This window comes from Varroa destructor, unplaced genomic scaffold, assembly GCF_002443255.2.
Source record: "Varroa destructor unplaced genomic scaffold, Vdes_3.0 BEIS01000007.1, whole genome shotgun sequence".
Classification (NCBI taxonomy): Eukaryota; Metazoa; Arthropoda; class Arachnida; order Mesostigmata; family Varroidae; genus Varroa; species Varroa destructor.
The window spans coordinates 8877183-8902114 of NW_019211460.1; the positions used below are offsets into that span (position 1 = coordinate 8877183).

General features: G+C 40.3%; 1 protein-coding gene and 1 long non-coding RNA gene across 4 annotated transcripts in view; one reads left to right on the plus strand and one right to left on the minus strand.

Moving 5' to 3' along the window:
* LOC111254237 (uncharacterized) overlaps positions 1-24932 on the plus strand; it is a 60319-nt gene that overhangs the window by 24610 nt on the left and 10777 nt on the right. The window contains exons 1-2 of one of the 2 annotated variants that reach the window (XM_022814864.2): positions 17204-17356; positions 19985-20169. In XM_022814864.2, coding sequence (XP_022670599.1) covers positions 19985-20169 — 185 coding nt within the window. In that variant the 5' untranslated portion in view covers positions 17204-17356. Of the gene's footprint in view, positions 1-17203; positions 17357-19984; positions 20170-24932 lie in introns of those variants that run through there. The other variant, XM_086975432.1, reaches the window with a different exon arrangement.
* LOC147754281 (uncharacterized) lies at positions 3571-10228 on the minus strand. Of its 2 annotated transcripts, none has more exons than XR_015317053.1 (3): positions 9916-10228; positions 9404-9537; positions 3571-4146 (listed from the first exon to the last, which is right to left on the minus strand). It is a non-coding gene; the product is annotated as an uncharacterized LOC147754281 (long non-coding RNA). The 2 variants fall into 2 exon arrangements; XR_015317052.1 differs by having other exon boundaries at positions 9759-10228.

Genomic DNA, 24932 nt, shown 5'->3' on the forward strand with positions numbered 1-24932 from the left:
TCCTTGTTGTATGCGAGAAAGAAAAAGAAAAAAAAGACCGGGAAAGTAGCGACTAGGGGAGCCCCAAGTAGTCGTTGGATTGGATCTTTCTATTTCATCCGGTTCGTCAGCAATTTTAATTCGGCAGGGAGTGCTATCGTAAATTGAACCCCCATTAGGCCCCAGCGGAAAGAAACTTCAACACCTTTTTTTATATTGCATTAATCATCAACCGTTTGCTCTGGCGATCTCACAAGCTAACTTCTACGGAGGTGGCCGGCACAGTTCCGACCACAGTTCTAAGCCAACCAGCAAAGACACATAGGCAGAAGGCAAGCTTTAGAAACAAGCCGGTGGCATAGGGGTTTGAACCCCTGTATGAGATACGGTCTAGGCAATGGTGTATGCTCTTACGTAAGTCTAGCTTTGCACTTTAGCGAAGGAACTTGTCGAAGGAATGCTCCCCGTACTGGTTTTTTTTTTCACTTGCATACTCAGTACTATTATCCTTGTTACTCTGACGATATCAATCAGCCTTGGATACCCCTTCTCTGGGTCATAGTCAGTGGCCAGCGGTACTTCATGACCATTCTTGAGTTGACCGGCTCGTCGCTTTGGGTTTATCAACACGTACCGTCCGTAAAAACATACGACGAGAAATTAAGCCAGGGTTCCATCCGATGTTCTCCCTAGCGTCACCCGTTCTTTCTGAGGGCTCTTCGCGCATTCTATTTTAATCTATTTAATTTGCCCTAAGAGTTTGGAAAGTATCCGTATTCAGAACATTGCAACGAGAAACTCCTATCTGTACTTCCAGGCCTCATAACGCCACGGCTGGTATTCCGCGTTTTCTCAGACTCAGCTTCTGATATAGCTGATTCTTGCTATGCATGGCCCCACTGGCATCACCAAACCCTAACCCATTCGTGCTGTTCAGTTTGTCACGTAGTAATATCCGTCAGGGTGTGAGTCCAGCTTCACATCGTCTATCCATTACGTGCTATAAAGGATGATAAGTATTCCTAAATGTTAAACAAATGAGCATGCGACAGAAAGGCGATGTCTTCAGAAGTTAAATTACATTCTTGGCTTAGATCCATGTGAATCCGGCTATACACAGGTTTCTGACTTTAGATGAGTATGATATAAACATTATTCATTATCAGTACTGCGAGCCTCGGGCCAGTATATATTTCCTTAGTGCGATAAGAAAAAAGGAAAATTAATTATCATAGAGACATAGAACTGAAAGCGCCATAACATCGTCGTTGTTCGAACGATTCTTGATAGATTCGTTAATAATGTTACAGAGTAATAAATTTCCCAGTAGTAAACCAGCGACTAAACAAAAAACACATTGATTTTCAAAAAAATCAAAATTCTACTGTGATTAAAAACGCCTTGATTTTTTCTAGATATTATCAAACAATATTATTGAGATAAGCTTCTTTCTTACGGTTCTACAAAAAAGTTTATCTGATTGCACTTAGCAAGTATTATTAACGTTGTTATGTAATTTCCTACTCCTTTTATGGCATTCTACCCGGCTTGGCTAGACAATGACGATAAGATGTTCGTTGTAAACAAACACAACAAATCTTTTAGCGCTCCCAAGGGGTGGGCAAGCGTACCTGGGCAAACGAAAACCCATCGAGCTGGTGACACAAACAGTTTAGTTTGACTTGGTTCGGACCCCCTATGACTTTGTCCCTGCCGTTTCTTACGGAATTCCCCCCGAAGTGGGCACGAAACGACCGCAGACGGCTTGCCACCTGAAAAGTGTATGACCTTATTAGTGGACTCCCGACCTAGGTCACCAAACCTCTGTCAACAGAGTTGTGGCTGCAGAAAGGATCCGCCTAAGCTTGCACCGCTCAGCCACCTATGTACCCAGATTCGACATCTCTGAATAAGCCCCTATGACATGTTTAGGGCGAAACATTCAGCAGAGAGTGAAATGCCACTTAGTCCAATGCCGTCATTATTTTCAGCTTTCGCAGATGTATACCTACAAACTTGCGATGAATCTGATCAAAATGAGAAAACTTAAGTAAAGTTGACGAGACGAAGCCGGATGCCAGACTGGATGGTCATTATGCAAATTAGGAAAATAGAACACCAACTGATTTTCTGTCTCACGAGTCGAAAGCAAGGCTGCAATTTTCAAACGTATAAGGTCCAGTGTTGATACTGTCTCAGTCAACAACTGACGAAAGTAAGGTTCTTCTTGGTTAAGTATTACTAAGATGCACTTAAATTACCACCAATGAGCCGTTGAGGTTTCAACGCTGCTTTTCGCTAGATTTGTTTGTTTCTTTTTAAATGAATTTCAGCTTCTTTGCCCCATAGTCGATTGACAGTCCGGCAATTCCTGTTAACAACACTGTTGAAGTCGATGCGGTCTGACACGAGGTTAAGGCAATCGTTGTGAAGGTGACTATAGGAACATGAATAACTATTGCCTCATCAATTTGTTTCATACGTTAATATTCTACTGACGGTAGATGTTTTTCAACACAAGTATCTAAAGGGTCAACAATCGTGTTACGGCGGCTGTATGTAATTATATACAAATGTGAAAGGTATCATCGTATTCATATGCGTAAAACTTAACAATCCAAAAACTATGTATCTACAAGCTACACATATTATCGTTTTATTACCAGACTGAACTGTTTTACTTTATATCTACATTTAATGCTACGATAGAATCGTCGATTGTCGTTGCCGGCTCGCTACGAAGCGAGCACTCAGCGTTGCCTATGGACGCTTTTAAGGTTGCCATGACTATCAGAGCTTTCTAACATGGCATGAAAGGCCCCATCCGGATCACGTCTGTTCCTTCGTTCATAAGGAAGCTCTGCCTATTAAACTAAGGGCAGTTATTGCATCACTCGACCACGGACGTTGTGCAATCATGGCCAATCGTGTTCGGAAGGCGCGGATGTCCGCGTCGTACGGGACGCATATTCGTCATCATTGACTAGCCACATAAACGAAATTCAGCTTTGGCATCATAATCCAGTGCGACCAATTATCCTATTGATGCAATTGTGCCAGCTTTATTCACTTTTAGAAATTACGTGAAACGCAACACTTTATTTATGTACGTTTCAATATAGTACAGTCAGGTGGCAATACGTAATTGAATGTTTTAAGTTTGCTTTCTGAAGATTAGGCAATGCTTCAGAGGGCTGGCACTCAGAAGAAGGCAAGGCGTGTCTACACCTCGTTTTATCTTCATGCCGAGTGGACGGCTGGTCCAGTACTACAGGAACGAAGATATCTAACGCCATTGGAACAAATGTATCGTAGTGAAAATTGATATATTACAGCTGAATTGTAATAACTTTGAAAAAAATAAGAATATTTGTGCGGTTTTTTTTTTTCGGTTGTGCGAAAAAATTTTTAAAATACATATTTAAAATAGCACACTATTGGCCTCATGTATTTACTCAGCTACGAAACCTTGATGCTGTACATCTTCATAGTAAAACCGCCTAATAAGATTAAATTCAGCTTCTGTGTGGTAAATGATGGATACGTAAGAACGCCCACCGCGTAACCCGCTGTATAAGGAGATAGTTGATGTACAAACTGCATTCATTTTATTAATCAGGTTATACCAAACGAAGATGAACACATACGTACGCGTGTATATATTTGCAGTGTGTGGCCTGATTCGAAATTTTCTAAGATAAAAGTCGTCCTGTAGAACATTGGCCGCCCAAATAAGCAGTCTAAGAGAGAGCTTGGAATATCGCCGGCAAAATGACACCGTATCGACGTGGCCATTCAGAAGTGCTATACATTGCTAAATTACCAATAAGACGATTATATATCTATATAGGCGGCGTGTCTGATCTGTATTGTATGTTCAGCATTACCTCTCTCGGCCTACAAAGACAATTCACTTAGATATGTTGTTATGATACCGACACAAAATGGATGTATGAAACAAGTCACTTGAATACACTTCAGTCCGGTGCGATAGTATTTGCATGAGCTAATGCTGTATGGAGTCGTGTGGTAACCCATTCTGCTTAGGACAATTGCTTCGATACAGAGCGTTGTCCTTCGGATGACCCTTTGTTAACTCGAGTCGATGACCTTGAATGGGCCGCTCTCATCTTCACAGTGTCGCTCAACAGACGGCCCAGATATCATCTGACAGCACAATTCAAACAGCAATAAGATTTACATATTAATATACGTATAGAAAAAGTTAAAGTTAACTCACTATTCGTTGGGGTAGAGGATCGCAGGGAACAAGCCGTTAAAAGATGTTTTCTGTTTATCTGTGATGTTAACAATAGGTCTGCGTCCGCCTGACGTGACTCACTCAAATAAAACTCTTTCCCCTTGTAAACGTATTTTTTTTATACTAATATAGGTATAAACTAATACAGGTTAGTCACTATTCTTATTAAAAAAAAAAAAAGAAACATTTACTTAGCTTAGGTGAGACGAGTTATCAATTGTAAAACCTTACCCGAGTGGCTTTACAAAGTCGACTTGTGGTATATTCAGCTGTTACAAGCGAATCCGGCGGACTTTGAAATTGAACAGCTCTAATGACCGAGAAACTTGCTAATGAAAACTAGTTGACTACATTTCAGGAAAAATAAAAAATAAAGAAAAAACCTCTTTTCTCGATCTCGCTAAGGGGTTAAGGTTTTGTTCCTTGAAAGCGACAGCGCTCGGAAGATTCATCGAAGATCCATAGAGTCATAAGGCAAGGAGACCTTAAGGCACAGCACAGTGTGTCAATGGTGGAAACTGAAGTGTTGAAGACCAGTTAAAAAAAAATGACCCTATATTGCGGCCTGAAATATAAAGATGCATTTCTACAATCGAGAAGGCTTTTTGTCAAAAAAGAGCTAGGAGTATAAGTGTTCCCTCGGCCAAAACTGGGACTACATACGTAACATGGTACAGAATTATGATCCGCATACTAAAAAACGGAGTCAAAAATGCGTCCATTGACTCAATTCAGTTGGTAATGGATATATGGTGTACCCTGCGTACAATTTGCGACACAAAAAACCGGCCTGGAGCATACAGTCGCCGTAAACAAGTTGCACTTTAATCTCTACCGCCAGCCGAAGAGGAACCTTGGAAGGCAATCGAGTTCGTTAGCGGTAGCATGTCAATTTGGACCAATGTGATTGCAATGGGCATTTGGGGTATCTGCTATTATAAGATAATCATCGAAGACAAGACAATGAATACCGCCCACCATGTTAAGTTTAAGATGCTCATAAGTTGTTGGCACGACAATCGAAAGAAAGTAGTCTTGGTGACAATGTTAGATCTCATCGCCATGCTTCAGTTACTTCTTGAATTGAGCAAAAAAGTATCGAACGTTGCCTTCAATCCGTTTGTCCTCCCAGTCGAAGTCCATGTGATTACAAGGCTTTCCGTGCTTTGAAAAGGTAGGTTATGGGCGAGCACATCTAACTCGTTGATTTACTTCGAAACACCATAATGGAATCAGATATGGAAACGCAAATGGTGGGTATAAGGCTGTCTAGAATTTAACCGAGCACTATGATAAGCGCGTAGAAAAAGAGACTGCCCCTAACACATTAAAAGGTCACTCTAGTTCAAAAGTTATTCCATTGCAAAGTCCATTAGATCCGCTTGTAACAATCTAATAAGAAATGGGCTATCGTTATTTACAATAATACCGTTTTTGTTTCACGGAACAACGATTCCAGCAGAGATTTAGTTGACGAATTAGCTCTGGCAAAATTGTCTTTGTCCTGCTTATTTTTACTAGACCCTTCTATGAAAAATGCTTTTGGAATTTACTAACGATTATTATATGAAATACATGATTAATTATTTTAAACTAATAATGAAGGGAACTATCTCTTTAATACTCTATTGACGCATCCAGCTAAGTTCGTTTCGACTGCGCCGAAAATGAACTTCTTGACGGGTCGGATGGAAATCAAAGTAGCTGAACATTTCCGATGACTCCGATAAGGGCCCTTTCGTATTGCAGGCACCAGCCGATTGAATCTTGCATATAACGGTTTTCTTATTCCCTAGCATCTTTTCTGGTACACAAGTGTTCGGAAGCTATCAACTATGTAAACTGACGACGTCTGACGTCACGGTTGTCCTGGGTGTTGTTCTCCTCGATCTTATGAATCGCCATCTGCGTGACCACTTTCGGCACGGCCGAAGCAAAAAAAAAATCTCATCCAGTTGCCATGAAAAAATTCTGCTTTCGGTGTGTTGTTCTTCTTATCCATTTCATAACGGTCATGACGTGACGACCTCAGTATCTTCAACAGTCTTAGACGGAGACACTATGGTTCTTAAACAATGGGCAATTTTGTATTTTTGACAAGGATTTTTGGTGGTTTGAGAAGAGATGCAGCTGGTCGGTTGCATCTTGACGAAAGTCTAGGCTTTGTAAGGGTTCAATGAAACAATAAAACAGCCTGTTTCTCAAGTCTATTCCCGACCTCCGCAGAACGTCAAGGTGCGGTAGACAATACACTCAGTCGTACGGGTCCACGTTCGGCGCTCGTTGTAAGTTGTGTTTTTGGGTCCTGCGCCAACCGCTGTTTTGTGATTAATTGGAAAATTAGGTCTGCCATAGAAAACTACGAGTTGATATACTCGTAACTCCAAAGCATACCTCAGCAATATGATGACCTATTGTTAGAGATAGTAAGTGCTGTAGATGGGCACATTTATTCACGATCTTTAATCCGTCAGTAGATTAAACCGTCTGTTAGTACCCTATCGGTATCGGCCTGTAAGTATATCGACGGTATTGCGCCACGTAGATCAATATCAAGAATTCTCTTTAAAGCTGAGGCTTGTTGGATGGTACTCCACAAATAGTTCGCCAACAGGATGGCAAGAAAAATTCCGGCGTCGATGTCTTTACTACTTGTGACGATAAGGGGAAACTTCAGGATATAATAAACGTTGTAAAAAGCAATAAATCTTTGGCTTTCAATCATTGCAATTCATCGATGCATTCAATCATTTGCAATCATTCGACCACTAATATGTGGAACCAACACTTCGTAAGTCCTGAGTAGACTCAGGGATGCACGTACCTAGCTTTAGGAAGTAGTATTTTGTTGACCGTCTAACTTTTAACGGATTACGGACTATGACGAAGTAACAAAACACCGATTTTGCAAACGTACACTCCTCAGATTCATGTGGAGCCTTTGTTTAGCGCTCCATTTAAATAAAACCAGTATTCTCTAGTGGCCCTTCGAAACGATTATTACCAGTAACAAGTGCCTTACTTCGGTACTTCGAGATACCCGACTGTTCTATGCCAAACAAGTTGGCAATCTGCTGGAAAACTCTCGAGGTGCATATCACCTCGAAGGCATCAGCCCAGTATGACAACGTGATACCGTGCTAGTATCGTAGCGAGGACCTGTTATAGTACGGATATAACCAACCGAGTACATAGTTCTAGCGATAAGCGAACTCTATCGTGATGAACTAGAACAGATTTGCGTTAAGCTCTTTGACTTGTTCTCGTCCTACGTTGACTGGACATCGTTAACAATGTCTTGTATTCTAGAATCTACGGAACCGCAAATTAAAGGGTTAACGAAAACCAGAAAGTTAAGCCATAAGCAGGTCCTCACTGAAACTTAAGCAGATGATACCTATAAGCGAGCTTATTACATATCCTTATCGGAAATCAAATAACTTCGCAACACTTTGAATTCTACTGAAGAAACATTGAAACCGCTGCTTATTTGCCATGATTTACAACTTTTTTTTTATTAAGCAACGGATTCAGTGCTGTATACACACCAGTGGGGAGCAATGACACGTCTATTTCAATGTGTGATTCGCTTTGATCCGCTAGTATGGTCACTGACTAAAGTGCCACCTGCCATGAAGCTTCGCTCAAAACAGCCTAAATCTTCAGTTAATAGTATTACGAAAAACTGGCAAGTCGGGGCCAAGCAGGTCGGGGCCAGCGTGGCCACGTTCACCTCTGTCTCACACGACTTTGATACTTGCCAGAAAACGAAAGGCCCACTTTCCTTTAAACTGTACATTTTACATTGCGTCTCAGACAACGATTGATAGAGTTTCACCCAGTTTTTCACTAGGGATTTGTATTCTCCCGGCGCGTCGAAATAATGACGCTTTTTGTACTAATAATAGTAAGTTTATTTTGATAGCTCTTTGTGATTTGTGGGTCTGATCCTGGAGATGGGTGAAATGTGGGCGAAGCTGATAACATGAGATCTTTTTATAAGCCGCATGACGAAATCCAGATACCCACGTAATGTTTTTACTGAGATTTTCCACTAGAATGTATTTGCAGAGCAAGGAAGAAATGAAACCATGTCAGAGAAGCACATACGAAGGTTGCGTGACAACGGAGTTGAGCGTTCCGCAGCAGAAATGAAATCTAAACAAACTGGCATTAGAACGTGAAAAATTTACGACAACTGCGCTCAGAAACCGTCGTCGATGAAATAAATAATAAAAACATTCTAAATTTGTAAGTTGAGGAGGTCTGGCTCTTTAACACAATACAACGATTATAACGTCTACAGTTTTTAAATGACTTGGTGACATAAGTTTAATGACACAAGTTTATCTATACGCCGAACATTAATCCTTTCATAACTAACTGTAGAACGTGGCGAAGTAGCATCTGTTCGAAGTAAATACTCCTATATTTCCTAATACGAAACAAGACAACAAATTATTCCACGTACAAAATGATGATATCTTAAAATAATAGTGCCCGCTCAGATGCATGCACCCGCAGACCCAAATCGGGTTGAATCGACCCACAACAAAAATTAGTGCTTGTTCACAACGACTCGATATGGGGCAATCAGAAAACCCGTTGCTAGATAGCGAATTTAGAATAGGGATTCCTATTCTGCCGCGAAAATCACGCAAACCCAGTTAAAGATTTGGAAGCACAATTTGAGATTCAAGCGCCGCCTTAAAGGCCAATGGTGAGTAGTAAGATCGGCTGTTCGGCTCAGCATTTTTCGACGTTTGTTTTTCCCTATGGAGCAGAGCTTTCTTAAACTGTCATGTACCCTCTTGAAGCACCAACATAAGGATCAATACTCGACAATGTGTCGCGATAATCTCGCGTAACATTTTACATTGCAATTAAGTACAAATCACTTAGAAATCTATCGTAGACCATCGGATTTTGCAGTCGCCAATCAGCAAAGATTTTCTGATGTAGAATGGTAGAGGTCGAAGCAACCCCCATATTTAGAATGGCACCTGACTTGTATTTAAGCAAGGTATATTGTTCAATTTATGTCGCAGATTAACAACAACGCGAGTGGTTAAAGTGTATTGAAACTAAGGTCGTATATAAGAATTTTGTTTATTTATCCTTAAGCTGGCAGAGCCGTTGCCAAGGCACTGCGTAGTACGATACCTTCATATTGTCCTCGAGACTACAATATTCCCAACGTGCTAGTTGCGTAGCAGGTCCTTCCGTCTGTATCCCGGGACAACTTAAGAATTTGTCCAATTTGATATAAGAAAGTGTCGATTTCCATTGTGCTCCACCTGAAGTAAAAATATAGAAAAGATCAATACTTGAACGACAAAGTGACAACTAGCAAATTGATCTAAAGAGAATCCACCGCCTTAATAACACTAGTTACTACCACACAGAACCAAACTTACGACTATTCTACAACAATTCTCGGAAGTGACCAACAATGTTGTTGTTATCGCTCACTCTACGACGTAAATAAAGCATAAGATACATAGTAATGGCCGCCTACCTGCCCGTTGAAATTTACGAGCGGCCCCGATAGACTATTTAGTCAAGAAAGACTCTTCAGGACATCATTGACGTCGTTCGACCAGAACCAACAATCGCACTGCGCTAAATTCGCACTGGCAACCACCTGATAAAACGCTATGCAAAGAAGCACTCACCTACTGAGCCTGCAGTAATCCTATTACAAATATAATAGGTTGTTGGAAAGCACTGACCGTTTTCGAACCAAAACGAAGGCAATTTTTTTAAACATTATAAAATAATATCACCAAACTAATATGGGCTATTGTTATTAATGAGACATTTTTTCAGCTGAAATCATAGTTTTATCACTGAAAAGCTTTTCCGCTTTCTAAGTGACAACTATGACAAATCACCCTCCACAGAAACCGAAACACACGATAGTGTAGTGATGTAAAATATAGGCTATACGGCGGATACATTAGAACTTCTAATCTAAGTTCTCGCGATTTTGTAGGATTGCTAAAGGAGTACATGGCCCTATATTGTCATGCTGGTAGATAAGAACCTTTCTCCTCATTAGTTCCGCTCGATTTTCCCAAAGAGCTTGCTGCACTCCTGTTTGTTGCCAACAGCAGAGGTTCGATTCAATCGTTCTGCTGGGTGGCAACAACTCAAAACGTACGATTCCTCTCCGGTCCCAGCAAACGCATAGCGTCACCTTCTTTGGCGCCAGTGCGGACGTTGCTAGGACTGTGGCGTACGTACTTTCATCTGCACATAATTATCGATCCGCTTTTCATTACCCGTGATCAATTGCTCCAGACATGGCTCGGCTTCGTTGCGTTTTTTTTTTTTGTAAAATTTCGCAGATACAAATGCAATCCTGTAAAATATTTTGCGTCAGTTGGTGTGGCAACGAAAGGTCAGGCTTCTGTTTCTGTAGCCAGCTTTCATGAAATGGTTCCAAACTGTTTGCTGGTCAATGATTAGCTTTTTTTCCGCTATGTTATGACTATTCACGTGACGGTGTCCCTTAATTTTACTTTGTTCTTAATAATTTTATCGACTTTCTTCGTAATTGTCAATCACATTACGAGATCCTTCGCTTCGACATTTGCCGAACCAAAGGGATAGAGCCATTCGTAAGCTGTTTCTTCCGAGAATGCTGACCCGACGTGACCCATATTATCTAGTATAAATGACATATATATATGTATAGCAGTTTTACTAGATCCTTGGACATTGAACGCCACGAGCCGTTAGGCGCTCGTCTGTATATACAGCCCGACTGGCTTAGTTCTCCCGTTGGCTGACAGGAACGAGCATCTCACAGTTGTGTTTATGAAGCCGTAGACGTATATCTACGCCCGCATTCAAGCTATATCTATTACTAGCCACGCTTACCCGGAACTAGCTTTTCGTCAAGAACGAGCTGAGATTGTTGATGGCTTCCCGATCAATAATTCACTTGCCTGCTTCTATCCATTAATAAACATGCATCACTTATATAACTTTATTAACCGTATGTTGTATATGTATTGTTATATTCACAGCCATCTATCAAAACCTGACCTTCTAGCTAAACGGAGATTCCACGATAGCGGAACTATACTTAATACGTTGAAGAACTACAGAAGCTTGTACGCCCAGTTCGCCCACACGCCACTTCCTGCGGAGAAGCTAACCCAGCTACTCAAAGCTGGCCGCAGAGTGAATCACATTGCAGAATTGTACACGTTTTGATTATGCGTATTTGTTCACGCATAGAATCCTTATTTTTATCATTTCTCCTGAATCCACTTACGACGAACGTACACGCAAGGAGTATTAGCTTTTTACATGGGCTATACATATATATATATATATATATATATATTATTTTCAAAAAGGAAAACGTCCACAAGGTATTTATAATAATCTCGATGAAGTTGCTGCTGCTGCTGCTGCTTCGAACGGTGGAAAAAGGCTATCAGAGTTGAATGAGATCTGAGATCCGCGTAAGAAAATAATGGCGGTTCAAAATGTTACCTAGTTATGCTTTTTTAGGAAACTGAATGAAATGCTCTCGCCAAAATTGTGTGTGTGTGTGTAAAATTAGCCGAAAGGAAAGGAAATGAAAACGACTGCTATGGTCGTTTTGGTTCATTTATCAAGGTCGACACGTAATAATCTGTTTTTGCTAGAAAAAAAAGCGTACGTATTTTGAGGAATACACGTACTTACAGATAGCTAATCTTGAGTATTTTCCCATGTGTGTGGGAAGGCAAAGGGGATGCTGGTGACCTTTCAGCGATAGGCTTCCATTAGCAAGACTGTCTAGGTTACCGAAATTATTAACTTGATCGCTTTATTATTCGTTTGTCTATCTGCTTATTTCAAGAAATGACAGAACAAGACTCCGAATTAATGATATTTGGTACTCTGACAAACAAATCCTTCGACGAAATTATCAGTTTTCGAATTTCCTCGAAAATAAGTAGATTACGATTTCTGGCAGTGATCCCCCTTGCGAGCGGCTGGGCAAAAGCGTTCTTCGATCATGTGCTCGGGCGGCCGACGCCTGCTCGAAGGTGAGCCGTGAAAAGCCCGAATTCAATGAATACCTGCACAGAAATGTAGACGGGATTATAAATTTACCTTAATATTTGCAGGCGTCACACGTGTGCTCTATTGAATCAGCTATCAGAACTTTGATAGCGGAAATTTGGTCTTCTGTAATTGACACTAAGTATATTAAAACACGTGATAAACGACGCTTCTGACATAAATATGTGTAGCTTATGCTGGGTCAGAAGTGGAAAAAGTGATATATTCTGCATGTAAACGGTGGTGCACGAAAACCCTTTTAACAGACTTTACGAATCTTCGCTAAATAACCAACGCCAGTCATTATGACATGTGTACTAATTAAAATAAATTATAGATGAAATTGTAGAGGCGCAACAATCGTTGTATGATTTATGTGTGGATGACGATGATGATTTCTGTTTTTGTTTAAAACAATTACATCGGTCCAGGTCGACGTTTTCGTGGAAACGTGACATTCAGCGTTTCTTAGAGTCGCTCATGGCCGAGGAAAGCATTGTTTTAACATACTGTAGGGTGATAAAGCAATGCAAGTCTCCGTCGCTATGAATTTTTCTTAGAGTTTATATTGTTGCTACCTAAAATCAACGTAGTAACAACAGCCGTCGAATTAAAGCAATATACATCTGAAATGGCTTCGAAAGAAATTCATTTTTAGGTACATTAGACGTAGTCCTATAGACGATTTGTAAAAGACTACTCGCGTAACACTATACATAAAGCCGCCAATTTGCATTTTCAGTACTGAAGCTCCGTTTTCTGTTAAGTCATTAAATCGTAAACTATACTTATATTCATGTTTGCCAGGCGCCTATGTACGGTTAGTGATTCCGTTGCCAATGAAAAACTTCTGAACCCAAAAGAAAATCTAGACAGAAAATCTTTAGCTCGCCTTTTACAAAAGAAAACTTATTGGCCATATATATCAGAACCTAAATCAAACGTTTTCTGTGTTAAGCGCTCAACGCACCATTAAACCTGTCACTGTATCCGCAAATCTACTGAACATAGTCTAGTTAAATAACTGATCATCGTAAATGTGGTTCGTGAAAGGAACTGCTTAAAAACAAGTGCTTCCATTGAAACAGGTAACTTGGGGTAACTCTAATTACGAATAAAGTTAAGGCTATTCGCTGACACACAGATAAGTCGTTGTGATGAGTGATAATCATCATAAACGTAACGACTATTTCATCCAAAGTCACCTATTTGGCTTATGAGCTTTTAAGCGCATTTCGTTTTCGTGGGAGTATCTCATAGACTATATATTTTGACAGCGGGCTCTGTCGCCTTTTCCAATCGCGCGTATCTTTGACCTCTTTACAAAGGTCGCCTTGTCTCTGGTTGGATCCGACGGCCCTTGTCAGGCCTGACTGATGCCCGCGCTGGCCTGCTTACACCCGCCGAGTGATCCCCTCAATTAAGCCACACCGCAGGGTGTCTAGAGATCTGACGCAAGAAAGCAACAAGTTATACGTAATATCGTATATGAGATATCGGCTGCTTCAATATGTGTGTACCACCTTGCCATACGGGCCAGCCCCACTAGTATTAAATATGACTTATAGGTCCGATGTAAATGAGCTCTTGATAACAACATTGCACGATGTCTGCTCTGTATAAGCAACTACGTATAGCAAAGGTTGTTGCTGATGCATAGGGTTCACGGGGTAGTAAATGCGGAAAAAATTCGTTTGCAATAGAAATCGTCGCAGGATTTTAAGGCGGCGGGTTACATTTTTCCGGCCAATGCTCGGCTTGAGCACCTTACATCTTTGAACTTTGGAGTCGCCCTGAATGCTACTGTGAAAACTGCCAGGTGAGGAGGGCAAAAGGAAGGGCGTTTCCGTTAGGCAAAAAAGTAATCGTAAAACATATGTGATAAATACTATTAAAGGGACAAGCAGCTGATGAGGTCGGAACTTCTTCAGAGAACTAAATCACATGTTGTGTCGGTAGATATGAAAAGAAGCATCAGGCTTAGACACTGAAGGCAATCTAGTCGTTTTTTTAAATACGACATATCGCAAGCACAGCCGTAAAGTACCTAGAACATTGATTTTTTACTTCTACGTATAGCAACGTGTGGCGACCCTAGAACTGACTTCCGTTGGGTCCCTATAGCTTACTCACAGAAATTAGGCAAATATAGATGGCTCGTATTGTTTTATTGTCACAGTGTCGAACTCCTGTCGAAAATATCTTCATGAAAGCGTATATCTATGTAGCATTTCAAAAAAGTTGTCTTTTCAGTTGATGATCTAATGATCAACACCGGTAAATACTGTTCGCAAACTCCACTTCCGCATAAACTATCTGAGAGATTAAACTTCATCCAAGTTTATAGTTGATACGTGCTGGTCCGCCGACGAGAAGTTCAGCTAACGATATGTACTACGTAGAGGTGCTACTATCTAAGGAAACAGTCGATAAATTAGACGAGTAAATGTATTTAGGCACACTTTCCGAAAAAGTGCGCCGTTCGACAGCAATAAGCTAAACCCAATTGTTTTATTAGCACTAAACCTAGTCAAAGGTTAAAAGGTCGCCTCTCTTACCCATAGCTGTGTACGGCCTGCAGTAAGGCTTTAACGTTATACTGCGCCGCCTATCTAAAAACTAATGCCGCCACCATTGCGAGTAAGCTAGGGAGCCTTTCAGAACTAAGCAATGGTTACTGTGAGACGAGATCATTTGCAACTGAACATGAACGACTCTTATCCGAAGGATCTAACGACTAAATTGTTCGTGTTTCTTCCAACAATGCTCCATATTGAAACATTGAAAGAGAGAGAAGTTAAATTTTTTAAACCGATCGTTGTGCGTAACTTATACTGACATAGAACATTCACATACGATCCAGTTATACGAGAGGAGATATGTTATAGTACATATGTCGTCCGAAAATGGCCAGGAACAATATCTCTTAAATACAATTCCCTGTTAGATTTGGCAGTCAAACTAGTTGTTGTAGAAAATAAACATGGTACACTTTTGAACGGACCTGGTTATTCGCTTGTTTGCCATTATCATTATTATCCTTATTATAATTCCCCATTAAAATGAAGAATTGAAATCATTATTATCCATCCATTTATCTCCTCGAATGGATATCAGAGAGAGGTCACTGGTTGAACTTGATCTGTAATGGAGTGGTAATAATTTAATATTAATAATTTAATTTATTATTAATAATTTAGCTCCTTGAAACCTATTTTTGATATTGGTATTATCCGTAGTGCATTTCAAAGTCTCTGTTCCATTATGATAACGTAGAAATAAAATAAACATAAAGCGAGAGTTACGAATAGCCAGTATAGCACCAAAACAAACCTTAGACGGCAACCCATGGCTAACGATTGTAGTTTCACATAAGACGTTAGTTTTTTTTAGCTAGACCCATTGTTACCGACCCCACCCACTGCTGGGCATCATAGTTATATTAGTGTTTCAGTGTTGTCATGGTTAAAACTGGCATTAAAGGTCGTGAGTATAAAATTTTGTTCATACGAATGTTTGTTAACGATACAGAATCAGAGATGAATCTAAGTAGTAGCAATATTGCCGTGCTTCACTACCATTTATAATGTTCATAAGATTGCGCGGCACAGTATAACGGGTTCGGTTGTGTCCTTCAGGTCACAGCGTCTTTGGCGTCATCTGCTTTTCATGCCTTTGTCACCTTACTCAATATTCAGTCTTCCGTAGAATAATGCAGCAAAACGCCAATGGCAAATGTGTACAAACACATACATACGTACACATACACTTACATGTATATGTTACAGTGTTGTCTATCCCTGTCCCCAGTCCCTGTTGCGGGACGGACCCGTTGCATGTCCTGCTCGTGATTCATACGTCGCGTTTGTATGTTTTCTACTGCCTCCCACACCCTGTCCTGTTCAACGTTGTTTGTTTACGATAAGGCAACCGACGATAGCGCCTTTGTGCTATAGCGAGTATATCGTACCTCTGTCTGAGCAGCTTCCTGTTCAAGTGCCTAGCAATGCGCTTTGGCCATCGTTGATAACGTTATTTGACCTATTTGAGTAAGGGAAGGCAGGATCTATAGTTTAACGTAATTCTAGCAGCACTAAGAAATTTGCGTAGACGGCAGTGATAGCTTTTGTAGATACCAGTGAGAGACCAAACGAAATCAAATGGCTCACTACATAGTCGCTTCCTTCTTCTGGCGACTGCTAGGAAAAGCATTCGCAAACACAAGTAATTGTTGGGTGCAATACTGGTACAAGAAGTAGGCATAATAAGTACATCCAAACGAACGAAACTTAAACAGCCGACACTAGCCAAAGTATTACATTTCTGATTATCTTTGCCTCTATGAGCTCCTCTGTAACTCTGACAAGATATCAGAGACACGCTCTGACAAGACGAGCTGTCTAACGTCAGCTCTCTGATTTGGGATGCAGTACCTCCAATAAAAAAAACAACCTTCTCTATAAAACGATATTCAAACAAAACCACCTTTGTATTTATATAGGCACCGTGCGGTACGCGTACACACGACGAGGAGGTGCGAATGGCCAACATTATGACTGGCTATTCAGACAAGAGATACCAGGCAGTTAATAAAATCCAAAACTAGATAAATTAGAATTACCAATTACTATGCATTCGTTATTTCCACCTATCGCAAACACTAAGCAGTCACAGATGAATTCTAGACGCAGCAGGTGATTGGTGGATAATACGAGTAAGGGTCTCCTGTGATGTCGCAAACCATCCTTTACGGCCAGACCGATAAAGTCCGTACTATACGTAGATGACTATTTAGAGATGTTTCATACAGACGTCCCTAGTTCCCAGCGGTGGAAAAGGTTGAAAGTATTAACGTCGTGACGATTTACTTGCGGGGAAAGGGTTCACCTAGTGAATTCAACCCAAAACCGGCGATACGCGAAATTGAACGATAGTGATTGTGTACGGTTGAATTAGAAACTAGCCGCAATCATTTAGCGAAAAACGAAAAAAGTATTTTGCTGAAGTTTGTTATGCCATCATGGTTTTTTGAATTTATTCTTGTCACCGGTAAGCAACGCAATCGAACTCTATGTTAATGATACATTTCGAACAAACATTGCCCATTGATTTCGATGGTGGTAGAACAAGCTGTTAAGCGTTAGTGAGGTATCGCTAGTGAATGTTCCGCTCTCACCATAAAAACCTGGCCATTAGCATTAATGTCGAGTGCTGCGTATAGAAACTTTCTCATCGAAAGTTTTGAAATGCGCGGGCAAAACGCAAGAAACAAACGCTTCAAGCCACACGATTAGCGTCAGAGAGTCAAGTGATTGAATAGCGAACCTGTATATTTATATTTGGCGGTCAGCCGTTAGAACATTGTATGACTTGTTTTTGGGAAACAAATTTATCTCTCGCATTAGGTTTTACTGTATGACTGACAGAATTCTAGAAGAATAGAAAGAAAAATCTAACAACAAATATCTATTCGTTCTGATATATATTATTCCTGTGTTCCCATTGCAATTTTGGCGCCATTAAACACCGATTGAACAGCTTTTTTCTTTGAGCGAGCAGTACATAGCTTTTTATTATTAATATCGAGACCGTGCGAGTGTCGCCATCTAACCCAGCTGGTAACTGAGAGAACCGTATTTCTTCACTATCCACTTAGCGCTGACTGTAAATTTTCAGCTTGATGCTGTTCATTATATCTGTTCCATATTACCCAGGCCCGATCCTGCCATGTGTACCGGTCTAGCCCAAAACCAATTTGATCGCCGGGAACGCGAAGCGTTTCAAGGCTACTTCTTTAATTATCTTATTAAAATAATCACTGCTATTCCGTTCGAGTTATCCCAGTGACGATATTGAGTTATTCCGTAACGATGCTATGAGATCTCATTACCCTGCTTCAGAAAACTGACTTCATTATTTCTGTCATTCCGTAAGTTTACTGCGTTACATTAATTCGTTGCATTACGTTACCATGTTCTAGTGATACTGTAGACGTTCAGTGCTTCATTTGTTCCGCCTCCTTATTACGACTGAGGTGTGCCTATCTATACAATTTCGCCTACTTCGTTACCGCAAGATGAAATGATCCCTAATTTTCAATACTGTGTGCAAATCTTAGAGGGCCGGAAAAGCTAAGTACGTGGACCGAGTGAAAACATCGATGGGCTTCAAAACTTACAGCTTTTCCTTGAAAGAAAAAAAAAACGTAATATGATTGAGAAAATTGAACATTTAAAAAAAATACTACGTAGTGTCTATGGTAACATGTTAAGCGACGTTCACACTCAAATGCTTCACAGATTTTCACGAGAATATCACTTACAAAAGGTGACCATTTCGGCTCCTTTTTTTTTTTCGTTTTTTAGTTTTTGCATTACTAGCAATTTTTCTCCGTCAAGTTATTTACGAAAAATTCACAAGTTGCATCGAAATCTCTTTCGAAAACGTCACAGTATGTAGAAGAAGAGCCAAATATATTTATATAGAATAGAAAAGAAAGAAATTGTACCGGTCAATTTTCCGAAAATTCTACTATGTGACTTAAACGGAATTAATTATACATTGATTAATTTCGAAAAAAATATCAATCGAGAACACCTATATCATTGGCTGCACCATTTGGGGGTTATATAAGCTGGAGGCTATGTAGGCTACTAAGGACAAAGGTTAGGCATCTAACAAAGCTAACGATAAAATTCGTTTCCTCATAGAAAGGGCTGTAATTCTAATCATTTTTAAGTGACGCAAGAATGCGTTTAGCATAAATCCATACGAAATGCCGTATACCGTGCAGGGCGAAACTGGGCTTCGAATAATTCCGTCCATCAGAATCAGATTCACAAGCTGAGTTTTGTTTACGAAATCAGAAGGTACAGTAGAACCAGGCTAACTCAATAAGGCCTGTGTAGCTATCACTGTTATGAGTGATTTCTATACACATAATTACCCGTAGTAGATTTAATCCAACTCGTGATTACTCGCAATATCATGCATATCTTAACAACATCGCTTTATCGCCTTATCTAAATGATACGTTATGCCAATGAAGTCGTGAGATATACTTCAAAATGAATCAGGAACGCGAAACTACGATGCCTTAACTCAATTTTCCCATGACACTGAAATGTAAATTGAGGCTACCTGTATGTTCTGCTCCTTTTAGGATATACCATTGGTGGCATCCGGTTGTATTCGCGCCCGAAACGTAGGGCTTCATATATACCCGCCTTATACTGCCTTCAGGATGGTCTTATTATAAAACTCTTTGTATGATCTTTATAAAACGTAACTCAATAGAAAATATGACTTTGGAACAGGCGAAATTGTGGCGGAAAGCTGAGCTAGTTACTTTGCTCCTTTGTCGTTCAATAAACGTTCAACAGAATCTGAAATAAAGGCTCAGCCCTCTAGATTGGTCCCAAATTGCAATGCACATTTTACGGTTTGGAATCGCACCAAATTTCCGATCGACACACATCTTGATAGTCTGAAAAGTTTTACAGTCTGAAAAACTTGAAAAATGTACGTTCCTTTGCTAGGAAACAAAAGAAAAAACTAAGCGGCCTATACGAGGGCGTTACGTCCAAATCGATAATAGTTGAAATGAAATTAAAACTAACAATGTAATAACGTTTGGTTGTAGCCTAACGCTAGTTGTTGTTTTTGTTATTATCGCAGATGGTGACGGCGGGCACCGTACAAAAAGCCGCAGCTTCATATGGACTTTTCGATCGGGAAAACGATCGGGTACCCGGATCGTATCGTAGTAGGCCGCAGCAAGTAGTACTCCCTACATTTGCACGGCAACAACAGCGACAGCAGCAGCAACAACAACTTCAACTTAGAAAATCAGTTAACAACTTGTAAGTGTCTACGCATGATGTACGAACGTGCAGACAATGCACGATTTTGAGGCTGCTCGGCAAGCCGCGCAGCTTCATAGGAGAGAAAACGAATTATGACGCCATCATAGAAATATTTCAAGCAATATCTCTTTTACATCGTTTTCGAGCTATGAAAATACATAGATATAGCGTGTATGGCGAAAGAATAACGAACGACATTCGTTGTGGACGGCAAACTTTGCTTGAACTTCTAAAGGCCTTTTGAAGTTTTAGGGAAAGTTTGATACTTTTCACGAGAATTTTCTTGGGAGTTCTGAGCCTATGGTTTTGGAACCGCACTCCGCTACCGATTCACGGGGCAGCGGCTGAACGAGAGGCACAACATTTTCCCTTTGATCTCCGTACGTTCCCGTAATTCTCTCTTTATTCAACTTAACCGATGAACTACAAGATATAATACACGTTCAGAATGAATTTACTTTATTGAGCTTATTGTGTTTCTGTTTATAAACTGTTGTCTCTAATTGATTGAGAGAAAGGTACACTCAATTGGTTTCAAGGCAAGACCGCGTGAACGCGTACGCAAAACTGTATATGACTGAAGATGCCGTCGTTGTTTAATTATATGCCGGCATATAATAAGCAGGCATATAACTGACAGCAAGATACATTTACTTTGAATTTTCTCTATCAAGTAATGAAAAAGTCGAAAAACTGAAAAAAAAATCAATCACCAATATACGAAGGCGTCAATCACTTGTCGAAAACAATTTTTAAATCATTGAGCAATGTTAATGGTAGGACTATTGCATTAGACAAAGAATAGCCACTGTAGGCGGATAATTCTATCATTAATTTAACTCTAAATTATTGTAGCCTTCAAATGCCGATCCAATTCGAAATTACCATGATTTAGAAACGTTTAAATACCAGAAATACGTACGTCAACGCTCCTAGTTACGAAATGTTTGTATGAAGTTTTGCTTCTTCACATGGCCAGATTTAGTGCTTGTAAATTTCTAAAATGTCGTATGCACTAGCTCAGCACTGAGAACCTTTCGCCGCTAGAAGTGCATGCCGAAAAAACGGGCAAAGCTTCATAGAAGTTCATCGCGTACGATCGGTGACCGTCGAATACGCACGCACGGAGCCGCTAAACGTCACCCCAATAAATGACGGGGATCTTTGCGTCAGGCTGCCTGGCTACACAGTTCTTGGGAACGCTAACTAACACATATGAGCAATTCATTTCAGCCGCTGACCCACGATACCTCTAAATAATAGTACCTTTGGCGATAAGCACAATACGAGGCAGCAGATGAATGCAGTCCGGAAACGGTGACAGAACCCGGGGCTTTTACTTATTTCTACCTTTTTGTGTATCATGCTATTCTGCTCTATATATTTACTTTATAAGTTCGCTTCGACTGAACTTATTCGGAACAGAAGGGATTCATAGAATGAAATGTGAAATTTAATTTCAGTTACTCGATCAGGACTGCATTGCTCCACTGGTGGCTCCTGGTTGACGACAATAAATACATGATAGTTATATTTAACATTTTGTACGCGCACCGCTATAAACCTAAACAGTTTGTAAAAAAGAACGAACCCCTAATTCTATCAATTATTAGCTATAGAGTCACTCGCAATAGACAAACCAAGGGGTATAATCTAGATCACATCAACCGGGCGACCGATTCAACTACATGCCAGGGCGGCATTTCAGCACGGATCTCGCTTTTTATCCAGTGAAACTATTCACAAATTATGATGTTGATCGTATAGGAGCTACCCAGGCCGGGCACGTGTAATGAAGTACGTAGTAACTCTCGACAAAGCAAGCTGCTCTCACGATAGCAGCAGCAAAAACAAACGCCCAGAACTAAAATCTCCTATCCTGGTACAACGCTAGATACCGTCAATCGTAAGAAAGAGAATATCGTTAATTTACAGCATAAAGCGTTGCTATACCTGTTCAATTTTGTTCTTTCGAGACGGGGCGTCTTTTCGTAACAAAACCATGAATCGAAACATAGCTTTACAGACAAAGCACGGAAGCACTTCGTTCTATGATATGTCTATGCAGATATATAAGCGCATGTATATTTGACAAGCGGGACCATTGCCGACCGCAATGACTAATCCCAACTATTTCTGGAAAATAGAAGTAGCTTCAGAAAACAAATCAAACCTTTTTATAACCCTAATTTCAGTGAGTTGCGTTTTACAGTTATATCTCAGGTTGGCAACAATCCCTTAGCGAACCTACCTTGCATCTGAAAAGTGCCCTGTTAAACTTTTCAAACGTCGTCTGACACCAGCCACCTATGAAAATAGAGTGTTTATTTTGGCGTGCCATCCACCATATCTGCTACGGATGTGGATTCCTTCTAAGTGTGACCTGTTCACTCCCGTATGGTGGCCATGTTTATCTGTAGTGCTTTCGCTATTACGCTTGACCAATACGTTGGCCTCATACTGCTGTTCATCCATGTCTTTGTGGTGTAGTACGTACGTGTGCAATAAATGCTGATAGTTGGAACGGGTTTATTCGGTGTGCACGGAGGCGAGGGATTATTCAGCAAGTATATTAGAATGCGGTATCCGATGATACAATTAATTGATCTACTGTTCTACATGAACACATGCACCTACGGAAAACTCTCGTGCAAAAGGACCTAAGTTGATTTTAGAAAACATAGAGACTTCTTCTGTACGAAAGATCAAGTGTAACAGTTACTTGGTTTTCTCTACTCGAGAATCAGCATCGCCTTCATGGCAACCCCTTAGCTTGAAACACCCTACAACTTCAGCTGTTGAGTCCTACTGAATATTTCTATGGAAGCTGCGAGCTGCGCTAGAATTACTTGTAAATCTAAATAGCTCTATTCGTGCTGGGTTTGGCAATAGGTAGTAGTTCCTGCGGTAAAAATGGATTTAGGCTTTTGTTTGCGCGCAAATTCCTAAATTTAGCTTCGTTCTATTTCGTTTGGACCAAGTATTGTTGCTCTGTTTAATCTGAAAGTGCGTTTAACCGACCTAGGCTTCTTTAGATAGAACTTTTCTGTTCACACACACATATATATATATATATATATATATATATATATATATATATATATATATATGCTATACGTACGTGTTATTCTGTGGTTAGCTGTTTTAGGGTCGAAGAGCAGGACCAGACAGGTAACGAACATACGAGGGTATGTGTCAGACGGCGGATGCGAAGTATAAAAAAAAGAGTGTGCTGACGTAGTAGCGTAAGTATCCAGTCTCGAGGTGAATCGGTGACGTTATTAGGGCACTACAGGTACTGCTACTACACTATCAGCTCTAATAGTATCGATTCTTATTGCTGCTGCTGCTGCTGTCGGAATTAGTTGTCCTACCGTTGGGCCACAGATCCAGCACCGTTCCATGCAGGGAGGGAGCCCATTCGTAGAATTGATAATAATATCCGATTCGCGTACCTAACTGGACAGGATTATGCTGCTAGACAGTTTCCCTTTTGCCCTCGTTGACGGCAACGTTGGCTAGTATGATACAGTGGAAAAGTGAGCGAACGGGCATATTGTGAGTGGGAACGATTTGTGCCGGCAAAAACCCACTTAGCGACCCAGCGTAATGTGAAACCATCAGTGTTTAACATACGCTATCTCGTCGTTTGTAACCGCGCGCGCGCATCTAGGCGTATAGTTTTATCTATTGTCCGGTTTGAAAAAGATAGTTGTGTTATGCTTCATATCTATAAACTTTATCTACAAGACACGTGTGTCGATCTTCGTTTGGGCAGGAAGCGCATGGAGAACGATAAGAATAAATGTGCAACAAAGAAAAAATTCAAGAATCAATGTATGGTCGAAAATGATGAAGCAGACGTGGTCATTTACTCCTCTAATAAAACGGGCCTTAACAAACAAAACGAATCTTTAACGATGGGTAAACTAGTGTAATTATTCTATATGCCACAAACATGAGTCCGGCCGGCACTAAGAAATTTTTTTTTGTGTGTTAGACAATAAACAGAATCATTTTTTAATGATGGGCTTTGTTAGCTTTTTGCCAGGTCGTGAGAACGTTATTAACCTCGAGTTTTTTTTCTGTTATTTCGCATTCGGACTCTGCATCTCATGAAAGCCGATTACTATATTTAGTTACAAATGGCCGCTATTGTATGGAATAATTTTCACAAAAACCTTCTATTTCATCTACATTAAGTGAATTCACTATTAGTGGTACTCTGTGCCGGCAATAGAACAAAATAGATTGCATAAAGTACGTTGATAATCGTTCTAAAATGAGCAAAAGTAAAAGTCACAATATGATCGAGATCTTCTCCGAAATTTTTTCTTAGAATCCATTTAATTTTCTGGTGAATTTCTTTTTTAAGGCTGAATAGGAAATAGGGTAACTGAAAACAGTATCGACGCCATTTAGGCTCTCCTTTGCGGCTGGACAATAGTCGACCGTGATAGCTTTGTCCTACGAAAAAGTCAAGTAGTCTTGTGGCATGTTTTTTGGTGACGGCGCAAAATCAACCAGTTCCATAATTGTTTATGCTTTCTGTAGTCGTCGATATGTATATATATATATATATATATATATATATATATAAATAAGGAAACAAAATCGTATTTATCTCTACAAACTGGTGAAGCTTGCTTAGTGGAGTTGAATTCGCAATCTACTGGTCTGATTTTCGCTCGTCCATTTGGTTACGCCCGTCAACATATCAACACGTTTGGAACGACGTCATATTTCATCATACGTTTGCT